The sequence below is a fragment of the Anguilla anguilla genome, chromosome 13 (genome assembly GCF_013347855.1).
Source record: "Anguilla anguilla isolate fAngAng1 chromosome 13, fAngAng1.pri, whole genome shotgun sequence".
In the NCBI taxonomy this organism is placed as follows: domain Eukaryota; kingdom Metazoa; phylum Chordata; class Actinopteri; order Anguilliformes; family Anguillidae; genus Anguilla; species Anguilla anguilla.
The window spans coordinates 4,021,374-4,033,873 of record NC_049213.1 but is presented as its reverse complement, the minus strand read 5'-3'; the positions used below and the strand labels follow the sequence as shown (position 1 = coordinate 4,033,873).

Genomic DNA, 12,500 nt, shown 5'->3' with positions numbered 1-12,500 from the left:
GTCTTCATTACAACCCTAATATGGCACACCTGACTCTGCTAATTAGCAGCTCGACACGATCTCTAGCTGTTGAATGCGGTATGAGTTTGTCATTTAGTGAAACCCTACAGGATGGCAGATTTGAGGGAGCAGGGTTGGGCAGCGCTGCTCTGGAGAGAGGGGAGACCGTTTCGGCGAAGAGGGCGCAGTACCGATCTGCGCAGCGTGGGGGCGCCGCAGCGGGTTCTTGGACCGCATGACGTCCTTGATGCGCTCCACCTCCTGCTGGTAGCGCCGCCGGTCCTTCATGGCGCCCTCCTTGGCCTCCTTCAGTGCGCCCTCCAGGGCCTTAACCCTCTCAGCCGTAGACCGAAGACGTTTCTCCAGTTTAGGAAGCTCACAACGCAGATCTGCATTGTCACGTACCAGCTGCAGGGGGCGACAACGAGGCAGAGACAGACAGGGGTCACTGGGGGCGTGGCCTCCCCTGCCAGCCTTATGGCTCTCTGCTCGGAGCCAGGTGAAATGAGGAGAGGAAGGAGGTGAGTTTGAAATGTGGAGAGGAAAGAGGAGAGTTTGAAATGAGGAGAGGAAAGAGGAGAGTTTGAAATGAGGAGAGGAATGAGGAGAGTTTGAAATGAGGAGAGGAAGGAGGTGAGTTTGAAATCTGGAGAGGACGGAGGAGAGTCTGAAATGTCACGCTCATTAACACCCAAACCCCCCCTCTGAGAGGGTCAAAGCCGCTGAGCGCTGCTAGCGGACGGGCGAACGAGAGCATGCTGGAGTACCACCGTGTACTAAGAGAGAGGGAGAGAGAGAGAGAGAGGGAGAGGGTAGGAGGAGAGAGAGGAAGAGAAGGAGGGCAGGGGGTAGGAGAGAGAGGAAGGGCAGGGCGAACGAGAGCATGCTGGAGTACCACCGTGCACTGAGAGAGAGGGGGAGAGAGAGAGAGAGAGAGGGGGAGGGCAGGGGGTAGGAGAGAGAGGAAGGGCAGGGCGAACGAGAGCATGCTGGAGTACCACCGTGCACTGAGAGAGAGGGGGAGAGAGAGAGAGAGAGAGGGGGAGGGCAGGGGGAGGGAGAGAGGGCAGGAGGAGAGAGAGCATGCTGGTGTACCACCGTGCACTGAGAGAGAGGGAGAGAGAGAGAGAGAGAGAGAGGGTAGGAGGAGAGAGAGGAAGAGAAGGAGGGCAGGGGGTAGGAGAGAGAGGAAGGGCAGGGCGAACGAGAGCATGCTGGAGTACCACCGTGCACTGAGAGAGAGGGGGAGAGAGAGAGAGAGAGAGGGGGAGGGCAGGGGGTAGGAGAGAGAGGAAGGGCAGGGCGAACGAGAGCATGCTGGAGTACCACCGTGCACTGAGAGAAAGGGGGAGAGAGAGAGAGGAGAGAGAGAGAGGGGGGGAGGGCAGGGGGAGGGAGAGAGGGCAGGAGGAGAGAGAGCATGCTGGTGTACCACCGTGCACTGAGAGAGAGGGGGAGAGAGAGAGAGAGGGGGAGGGCAGGAGGAGAGAGAGAGAGAAAGAGGGGGAGAGAGGGTAGGAGGAGAGAGAGGAAGAGAAGGAGGGTAGGGGGTAGGAGAGAGAGGAAGGGCAGGGGGAGAGAGGGGGGAGGGCAAGGGGGGGAGAGAGAGAGAGAGAAGGTGGGCAGGGGGAGGGAGAGCAGGGGGAGGTGATGGGTGCTGGACAAACAGGGTGCTAAAATGCTTACACAAGCAGGAAAATGAGAGAAAGTCACAGAACAGGGGGTCAGTGTCTGTGCCCATCTCTGCAGTGTACCGGTGCATGAGGAGAGAGGACGTTATGCATCCCCACACACACACACACACACACACACACACACACAGACATACAGTACTGCTGGATGTGAGCACAGTAAAGCTCTGTCCTCCAGAAAGACCTCCTCATGTTTCTGTGAGTGAACGGCAGAGAAACTCCTGCCACGGTCACTCACAGAAACTCCTGCCATGTTCACTCACAGAAACTCCTGCATTCAGACAGGACTACCAGCCAATCAAACTGCATTCAGACAGGACTCGCAGCCAATGAAACCTCATTCATTAAAACACATGCAGCTGCATAGAACACAATGCAAAACAGGGACAACACTGAAATCTGTGTGCTCAGTTGAGCGATCGTTTGTTTATGGCAGCCATCGTTTGCTTATGTCTGTCCTCCTTGATATTTGTGTGTGAAATAACGACTCTCAACAAAAAGGAATAAGAATTTGATATATAAAAGCGGAAATATACTCTCAGAACCAACAGTATTAACTGGGCTGTATGAGCCAATTAGAGGTCAGCACAATCCACCATCCAATCCCATGGCTTCACCCACACCTGGCTCTCACCTGTTTGTGAACTTTTGTAAGCTGGTCCAGGTTGTTCTCAAGAAAGGAAATCTTCTGTTTTTGTGTGGTATACCCCCCACTATCATCAGGCTCCATCTCTGAACTCTGAGAGAGACAGAGAGAGAGAGAGCGAGGGAGAGAGAGAGACAAGAAAGTATGAGTGCATGTATACTTCTGCATTATATATGCATATACGTACGTATTACATATAGAGCAGATTTATTCTTCTGAATTCAACTGAACTGAACGGAGAGAGAAAGGGGGCAGGGCTGAGATCAACACTGACTCTGCTGGGGGAGGAGGCGGAGCCACACAAATCCTAAATCAGCCAATCAGAAGCCACGCTGAGAAACCCCTCCCACACTCACTCTTTTGACTCGAGTTGTAAGGTCTTGAACAAAAAGCTTGCGCAGGTTGTGGAGGGTCTGGAGTTCCCGGGCCTGAGAGACGAAGAACAGCGTTATTTATTTCTTAACTCATTCATTTTATTCATTATATTTTCGTCTTATTTATTTACTAGTGATGCTCTGTTCCTTAGGGATAGACAGTTTTCATACACACGTGTTTGAGATACGTATTTGCATTCAGGTACTGTATTTCAGAAGCACCTCAAGAAGCACCACCATTTTGATTGTAGTTTATGGATACATTTCTGTGGTGCACTAGTTTGTTTGCCAATCTTTATTTTCACTGTTTTGTCTCACTAATCGTGTTGTGTTGTCTGAAGCTGTACTGAACTTTTATGTGATAAAGGCAAAACAAATTTCTGTACTAGCATAACAAGTTCTGTGTCTGGCCTTCCAATAAACAAACTCACCACGGTCTCCTCCAGCCCTTTAAGATCCTGCTTGGACTGCTCGTGACGCTCATGGAGAAATCTGATACAGAGAGAGATCAGGAGAAAAGCTCAGCATCTGAATTGCTTCATTACATACACACAGCAAGAATCTCACTATTACACATACTGCACTGCTTCATTACATACACACAGCACTAATCTCACTATTACCCATACTGCATTGCTTCATTACATACACAGCACTAATCTCACTATTACCCATGGTGCACGGCTTCATTACATACACACAGCACTAATCTCATTATTACCCATACTGCACTGCTTCATTACATACACAGAGCACTAATCTCACTATTACCCATGGTGCATGGCTTCATTACATACACAGAGCACTAATCTCACTGTTACCCATACTGCACTGCTTCATTACATACACAGAGCACTGATCTCACTGTTACCCATACTGCACTGCTTCATTACATACACAGAGCACTGATCTCACTGTTACCCATACTGCACTGATTTTTTACATGCACAGAGCACTAATCTCACTATTACCCATGGTGCACTACTTCATTACATACACAGAGCACTAATCTCACTGTTACCTATACTGCACTGCTTCATTACATACACAGAGCACTTATTATTACCCATGGTCCACTGCTTCATTACAAGCACAGAGCACTTCTCTCACTATTACCCATGACGCACTGCTTCATTACATGCACAGTGCACCCAGTTCACTGCAGTGCTCATTGTGATAGGGTGTTCAACAGGACGCAATGCTGAATGGCATGTAGTGTTTAGAGGATGTAGAGCTCAGTGTGATGTGGTGGTGTATGTTCCGTGGCAGTGTTCAGTGAGTCAGGGTGTTCAGTGGCAGTGTTTATTGAGTCATGGCATTCAGGGGCAGTGTTCACGTGCAGTGTTCAGGGGCAGTGTTCAATAAGGTGCAGAGGCAGTTTTCATTACATTGCATTACATTTATTTGGCAGATGCTTTTACAGGTCCAATAAGGTACAATACTCATTTTGTACAATTCAGTATGATGTGGTGTTCTGTGTGGTGCAGTTTTCAGTGTGATGTGTTCAGGGGAAGTGTTCAGTGTGATGTGTTGTTCAGGAGCAGTGTTCAGTGTGATGTGGTGTTCAGCATGGTGCAGTTTTCAGGGGCAGTGTTCAGTGTGATGTGGTGTTCAGCATGGTGCAGTTTTCAGGGGCAGTGTTCAGTGTGATGTAGTGTTCAGTGCGGTGCAGTGTTCAGGGGCAGTGTTCAGCACACACTCACGTCAGCTCCTCCAGCTGTGCGCTCTTGCGGTGCTCCTGGCTCTTCAGCCGCTCAAAGTCAGAGCGCAGCTGCTCCAGCTCCAACTGCAACTTCTGATTCCGACTGAGAGAGAGAGAGAAAGAGGAGGGGGGGTGAGAGAGAAAGGGGGGGGAGAGAGAGAGACAGAGAGAGAGAGTGAGAGAAAGAGATAGAGTACTGTCAGTTGTGTGATTGTATGTCCAGGTGATTAATATGCATCGTTGAAAATGATCAGGGGTCTGCTGGAGTATTATACCAGGGCAGGACAGAAGCCATTACCCTGCAGGGCTAAGAGCTACATGCTACCAGTCTACACTCAAACTGCACCACAAGGGTCAGCCTACACTCTCCCAAACTGCACCAACAGGGACCAGTCTACACTCTCCCAAACTGCATCAACGGGGACCAGTCTACACTCTCCCAAACTGCCTCAACAGGGACCAGTCTACACTCTCCCAAACTGCACCAACAGGGACCAGTCTACACTCTCCCAAACTACACCAACAGGGACCAGTCTACACTCTCCCAAACTGCACCAACAGGGACCAGTCTACACTCTCCCAAACTGCCTCAAGAGGGACCAGTCTACACTCTCCCAAACTACACCAACAGGGACCAGTCTACACTCTCCCAAACTACACCAACAGGGACCAGTCTACACTCTCCCAAACTACAACAACAGCGGGCCAGTCTACACTCTCCCAAACTGCCTCAACAGGGACCAGTCTACACTCTCCCAAACTACACCAACAGCGGGCCAGTCTACTTTCTCCCAAACTGCACCACTAGAGGGCAGGCCTACAGATATAATTTATCATTTCAAAATCGGAAGTAAAACAAGGGGTTAAAATCATTAAAATACAAAGAAATTGCTTTTTATTATTGTATTTTCTGTAAGTTATGTCCAAGTTCTTCTCTCACCATCTTAATGTACGAGCTGCAATTCAAAATGTATGAGTGAACAAGGTGGTGAAAAATGCACTGAAGATGGAAGAGGAAAATGAAACTGGAATGGAGGGAGGAAGGAGAGAGGGAGGGAGGGACAAGAGAGGGAGGAAGGAGGGAGAGAGGAGGGAGGAAGGAGAGAGGGAGGAAGGAGGGATGGAGGAGGGAGGAAGGTGGGACGGAGGAGGGAGGGAGGAGGGGTGTGGTTTTGTGTGAGGTGGGAGGAGACACTGACTCAGTGAGGTCATCGATGATCTTCTGCTTCTGGTTGATCTCATCACGCAGGCGGCCCAGCTGCTTGTGGTGGGACTCGCGGTGAGACTCCATCTGCTGCTCCAGGGCCCTCTGAGAGGGGGGGGGGAGAGAGAGAGGGAGAGAGGGGGAGAGAGAGAGGGAGAGAGAGGGGGAGAGAGAGAGAGGGGGGAGAGGAAGGGGGAGAGACAGAGAGAGAGAGGGAGAGAGAGAGAGAGAGAGAGAGAGGGAGAGAGAGGGGGGGAGGGAAAGTGAGAGATCAGTCCCATTCCAAATTGGAACCTTTGTAAATAACCTTTCTGGACAGTATCCATGGTTACCTTGACATCGCCTGATTCCTCGATGTCCTTCTGCCTCTCCTTCTTGGACACCTCCTGCACGGTTTCTGAAACACCCACAAGCATCGCTCAGATAACACTATTACTGGAAATAAGAGCCTAAATGATTCATGTCAGTGCTTCACATTGTTCTTCAATAAACTGGCTAAATCTGACCTTTCTGTGCAGAGGTGTGTAGTGTATAGTTGTGTAGACTTACATAATGTTGTGTAGTGCTGTTAGGTTGTGTAGAGTTGTGAAGAGCCGTGTAGTGTTGTATAGAGTTGAGTAATGTTGTGCAGAGTAGTGTAGCATATAGTTATGTAGTCTTGTGTAGTGCTGAGTAGTGTTGTGTTAGGTTGTGTAGTGTTGTGTAGAGTTGGGTAGTGTATAGTTGTATAGTCTTGTGTAGTGTTGAGTAGTGCTGTTAGGTTGTGCAGAGTTGTGTAGTGTTGAGTAGTGCTGTGTCAGGTTGTGTAGAGTAGTAGTTCTGTGTCAGGTTGTGTAGAGTTGTGTAGTGTTGAGTAGTGCTGTGTCAGGTTGTGTAGAGTAGTAGTGCTGTGTCAGGTTGTGTAGAGTTGTGTAGTGTTGAGTAGTGCTGTGTCAAGTTGTGCAGAGTTGTGTAGTGTTGAGTACTGCTGTGTCAGGTTGTGTAGAGTAGTAGTGCTGTGTCAGGTTGTGTAGAGTAGTAGTGCTGTGTCAGGTTGTGTAGAGTAGTAGTGCTGTGTCAGGTTGTGCAGAGTTGTGTAGTGTTGAGTAGTGCTGTGTCAGGTTGTGGAGTAGTAGTGCTGTGTCAGGTTGTGCAGAGTAGTAGTGCTGTGTTAGGTTGTGTAGAGTAGTACTGCTGTGTCAGGTTGTGTAGAGTAGTAGTGCTGTGTCAGGTTGTGTAGAGTTGTGTAGTGTTGAGTAGTGCTGTGTCAGGTTGTGCAGAGTTGTTGTTTAGTGTAGCGTGCGCTACCTTGGGCCTGCAGTTTGGCGAGCTCCTCACTCAGAGAATCATAGTTATCCTCCAGCTGCCTCTTCTTCAGCTCCACATTCTGCATGTACTCCGTCAGCGAGCGAATCTTCGCCTCATGCTGCAAACACACAAACACACTTTAGAACACACACATGAGCACACACACACACACACATGAACACACACACACACACAAACACACTTTAGAACACACACACACACACACACACACACACTTCAGAACACACACACACACACAAACACACTTTAGAACACACACACACACACACACACACACACTTCAGAACACACACACACACACAAACACACTTTAGAACACACACATGAACACACACACACACACACACTTCAGAACACACACACACACAAACACACACACACTTCAGAACACTCACACACACACACACACACGCACTTCAGAACACACACACACACAAACACACAAACACCCTTCAGAACAAGCACACTCTCTCACACACACACACAAACACGTAAAAAATGTGTTGCTATACTTGTGAGGACTTCGCATTGACTACATTAATTCCGTAACCTCTAACCCTAACCCTTACCCTAAAGTAGGCATTATACTTCGTACGAAGTAGAACGTTTTGAGCAAAACGAAGCAATCAGAACAACTGACAAACAAAAAGACGCTGTGTTGTGTGTTCGTACGGTGCAGTGTGTGACGGCCTCCAGGGAGAACTTTTCGAAAAGTTCTTTCTTGTTCTCCGACCTCTCCCTCTCAGCTATTGGTCCAAATATCACATAGTTGGTTACGTCACGGTTGAGAGTTCAGAGGGCAGACTTCACATGCTAATGTACGGAGAGTCAACGCCAATCTCTCTTAGAGATGGGATTTCTGTGAGTTCCCGCATGGTTGATGAATAGTGCTACTCATTTCAGCAAGTCATCAAAATGCCTAGCACACATTTGGAAATAAGAGAAGTGGACCCCCTCGTCTAAACTCCACATTTGCCGAATGTACAGACAAAACTCTCCATTCTCCGTCCTACTCTGATTTAGAGGGCGAACATACCATCTCCTTCTCCTTTTTTTCTTCTTTTGCATAGCTAGATGAACTAAAGCCACTTTAAACACTTTCAACTTTTTGTTTTGTGTTGTGATCTCGCGTAGCCCTTCTCTTTATACATCCATGGCGTAGCCGCGAGACGGAGGTCTGGGCGAGATTCCAGCCCCAGTTAATAGCTGCCTCGAAAGTATTCTGCGCCCCCCAGCGGCGAGGAGTGACATCAAACAGTGCGGTGTTCTCACTGAGTATACCGACAACGGTGTTTGTGGACATGTTCGCCGGTGGTTCTCAATCCTGAAGTTCTTTTTTCTTACTGAGTACACTGCCAGCTTAACCCCAACCACTACATGCCTAACCTTAACCCTAACCTTAACCTAATTGTAACCCTAACCCTAAGGCCTAACCCTAAAACAGCCTCTTGACCTTGTGGGGACCAGCAAAAGGTCCCCACATTGTCTAATTTTCCTCATCTTCCTACACTTGTAGGGCCATTTGGTCCCCGCAAAGATAGTATTACAAGTTCACACACACACACTGTCTCTCTCTCTCACACACACACACACATGCACACGAACACACACACACTCTCTCACACACGCACACTCACACACACACACACAGACACACTCTCTCTCTCACACACACACACACGCACACGAACACACACACTCTCTCACACACACACTCTTACACACACACACACTCTCTCTCTCTCTCACACGCGCGCGCACACACACACACACTCTCTCTCTCTCTCACACACACGCGCACACACACCTGTGAGATGAGCAGGTGGCAGGAGGACAGCTCTCGGCCGGTCTCCTCCATCTTGCGATGGCACTCCAGCTGCAGGCTCTCCAGCTGCCTGCAGCGCTTCACCATGGACTTCACCTCCGACTTTATCTTACTGATGTAGAGACGCGCCACGGTGAACTCCTCCTCGATCGCCCCGCTGATCTCCACCGGCTGCACAGGGAGAGGGGAGAGAGAGGGAGGGAGTGAGGGAGAGAGGAGAGAGACAAAGAGAGAAGGAGACAGAGAGAGAAAGAGAGGGAGGGAGAGAGAGAGAGGGAGTGAGGGAGAGAGGAGAGAGAGAGGGAGAGAGGAGACAGAGAGAGAAAGAGAGGGAGGGAGAGAGAGAGAGGAGAGAGAGAGTGAGCGTTTTGTTCCCTTCAGTGCTTTCCTGGTACCCGGGTACAATATCAACATGGGTACACTTTGGCAATATTAATACTTGTTTCTGATAAACCAAACAGAATGTGGACCAATGAGAGAAAACTGAAGATTTGTGAATATATTTCTTTTCTTGAGACAGTTACTCGCACTGGCTGATGTAGGCATGTGGAATGCACACATGCATTTGAGACATTTGATGCATTCGATGGATTTGAAGTATTTGACACATTTCAGGCATGTGATGCATTTGATGCATGTGACGCATGCGACGTATTTGAGGCCAGCGTGTGCCCGGCTCCCGTGCAGCCCTCGCGGCGCGGCGGCTCACCAGCTTGATCTCGCCGTTCCCCACGATGGCGCTGAACTCGCTGAGGTCGCGCATCAGGCCGTTGAGCACCTCGGCGATGCGCTTCCTCTGGTGCCCGCTCACTTCCTGGATGCGGGACAGCTCCGACTCGATCGCCATCAGGTGGGACTGCGAGGGGGGGGGGGGGGGGTTCATTAGGCCACCTGAAACATGCTTTTCATCCAGTGTGCCTCGGACACACAACGTTCAAGATGCATCAAGAGCTGGGAATTATAGGGCTGTGTAAACAAGGAAGATGGAGAGAGATGGGGCAGTAAAACAGACAGATAGAGGGAGATGTGGCAGTTAAACAGACAGATGGAGGGAGATGGGGCAGTAAACAGACAGATGGAGGGAGATGGGGCAGTAGAACAGACAGATGAGGGAGGTGGGGCAGTAAACAGACAGATGGAGGGAGATAGGGCAGTTAGACAGATGGAGGGAGGTGGGGCAGTTAAACAGACAGATGGAGGGAGGTGGGGCAGTTAAACAGACCATTTTCTGGGCCAGCTCCTCGGCCAGCAGCTTGTTCTGCAGACTCTTGTCCTCCACCTCCTGGCTCTTCTGGTCGTAGTTGACGGCCAGCTCCTCCAGGGCCTGCAGCACCTCCTTCACCTCCGCCTTGGCGCAGTCGCTCTCCATCTGCAGCCGGCCCAGCTCCGTCTGCACCTTCTCACTGTCCCCACGGGTGGAGGCCAGGAGCTGGGGGACACACGCAGCAAGTTCAGTGCATTTCACTGCATGGGACACACACTGCATGCTTAGTGCATTTCACTGCATGGGAGAGACACTGCAGGCTCAGTGCACTTCACTGCATGAGTCTGCAGGCTTTTAGCGTGCTTCAGAGCTTAAGTGCTCAATTTAAGGCTCTGATTGGTCAGACTGCACACAACTGGTTTTCTGTAGGTATGGCAGGCCTCCAGGAGCTTGAGGTAAAGCTTCATTATTAATGTAAGGGAGCGTTTATACTGAGATAAGGATGCAGAGACGGGCTCAGACAGAGAGGCAGACAGAAATATGGACACTAAGACTGGCAGATACAAACTGAAAACAGCAAGACAAGCACAGACAGACGGACAGATGGACGGACGGACGGATGAACGAACAGAGACATAACTTTGGACGCGTCTTTACCTCATCTTGGTCCAGCATCTGCTCCTTCAGCTTCTCAACAAGCTGGCTCTGCTGGTTAATCTCATCATCCTACACACATACACACACACACACATAAGGAATCAGAAAAATGTTCATGCATGCACAACAATAGAAAAGTAATATGTGTGTGTGTGAGTGTGAGTGAGTGAGTGTGTGTGTGTATGAGAGTGTGTATAGTGAGTATGTATAGTGAGTATTATGTCCACAGTGTGTACAGTGTGTGTGTGTATTGTGTATCATGTGTGTGTGTGTGTGTGTGTGTATTGTGTATAGTGTGTGTGTGTGTGTATTGAGTATAGTGTGTGTGAGTGTGTATGGTGTGTATAGTGTGTGTGTGTTTAGTGCAGGTGTGTGTGTGTGTGTATTGTGTATAGTGTGTGTGAGTGTGTGTGTATAGTGTGTGTATGAGAGTGTGTATAGAGAGTATGCATAGTGAGTATTATGTCCACAGTGTGTATAGTGTATAGTGTGCGTGTGTGTGTGTGTGTGAGAGTGTGTATGGTGTGTATAGTGTGTATAGTGTGTGTGTGTGTATAGTGCGGGTGTGTGTGTGTATTGAGTATAGTGTGTGTGAGTGTGTATGGTGTGTATAGTGTGTGTGTGTTTAGTGCAGGTGTGTGTGTGTGTGTGTATTGTGTATAGTGTGTGTGAGTGTGTGTGTATAGTGTGTGTATGAGAGTGTGTATAGAGAGTATACATAGTGAGTATTATGTCCACAGTGTGTATAGTGTATAGTGTATAGTGTGTGTGTGTGTGTGTGTGTGTGAGTGTGTATGGTGTGTATAGTGTGTGTGTGTTTAGTGCAGGTGTGTGTATAGTGTGTATGTGTGTGTATAGTGTGGGTGTCTGTACAGTATGCGAGTGTGTATAGTGTTCACAATGTGTGAGTGAGTATAGTGTGTACAGTGCATATAATGTGTATAGTGTGTGTGAGTGTGTATAGTGTGTATATTTTGCACTGTGTGTGAGTGTTTATATAGTGTGTGTGAGTGTGTATAGTGTGTATAGTGTATATAGTGTGTATACTGTGTACAGTGTGAGTGTGTATAGTGTGTGAGTGTGTACAGTGTGTGAGCGTGTGAGTGTGTATAGTGTGTGAGTGTGTACAGTGTGTATACTGTGTACAGTGTGTGAGTGTGTGTGAGTGTGTATAGTGTATATAGTGGGTATACTGTGTACAGTGTGTGAGTGTGTGTGAGTGTGTATAGTGTATATAGTGGGTATACTGTGTACAGTGTGTGAGTGTGTATATACTGTGTGTGAGTGTGTATAGTGTATATAGTGGTATACTGTGTACAGTGTGTGAATGTGTGTGAGTGTGTATAGTGTATATAGTGGGTATACTGTGTACAGTGTGTGAATGTGTGTGAGTGTGTATAGTGTATATAGTTGGTATACTGTGTACAGTGTGTGAGTGTGTATACTGTGTGTGCGTGTGTATAGTGTGTGAGCGTGTATAGTGTGTATAGTGTATATAGTGTGTATACTGTGTACAGTGTGTGAGTGTGTGTGAGTGTGTATAGTGTATATAGTGGGTATACTGTGTACAGTGTGTGAGTGTGTATAGTGGGTATACTGTGTACAGTGTGTGAGTGTGTACAGTGTGTGAGTGTGTACAGTGTGTGAGTATGTACAGTGTGTGAGTGTGTATAGTGCGTATAGTGGGTATACGGTGTCCTGTGTGTGGGAGAGTCTCACCTTGTCGTCCAGCTGCTTGTACAGTGTGTGAGTGTGTATAGTGTGTGAGTGTGTATACTGTGTATACGGTGTCCTGTGTGTGAGGGAGTCTCACCTTGTTGTCCAGCTGCTTGTACAGTGTGTGAGTATGTGTGAGTGTGTGTAGTGTGTGAGTGTGTATAGTGTGTATA

General features: G+C 48.6%; 1 protein-coding gene across 3 annotated transcripts in view; it reads right to left on the bottom strand.

Annotated features, from left to right (window-relative positions):
• The window catches only part of kif5ab (kinesin family member 5A, b), a 48,481-nt gene that overhangs the window by 4,619 nt on the left and 31,362 nt on the right, over positions 1-12,500 (bottom strand). For all 3 annotated transcript variants that reach the window (XM_035386764.1, XM_035386762.1, XM_035386763.1), the window contains 12 exons: positions 10,612-10,680; positions 9,973-10,179; positions 9,460-9,606; positions 8,733-8,921; positions 6,905-7,022; positions 5,950-6,014; positions 5,613-5,722; positions 4,415-4,516; positions 3,143-3,203; positions 2,694-2,765; positions 2,326-2,430; positions 192-408 (listed from right to left, as the gene is read on the bottom strand). In XM_035386764.1, coding sequence (XP_035242655.1) covers positions 192-408; positions 2,326-2,430; positions 2,694-2,765; positions 3,143-3,203; positions 4,415-4,516; positions 5,613-5,722; positions 5,950-6,014; positions 6,905-7,022; positions 8,733-8,921; positions 9,460-9,606; positions 9,973-10,179; positions 10,612-10,680 — 1,462 coding nt within the window. The remainder of the gene's footprint in view (positions 1-191; positions 409-2,325; positions 2,431-2,693; positions 2,766-3,142; positions 3,204-4,414; positions 4,517-5,612; positions 5,723-5,949; positions 6,015-6,904; positions 7,023-8,732; positions 8,922-9,459; positions 9,607-9,972; positions 10,180-10,611; positions 10,681-12,500) is intronic.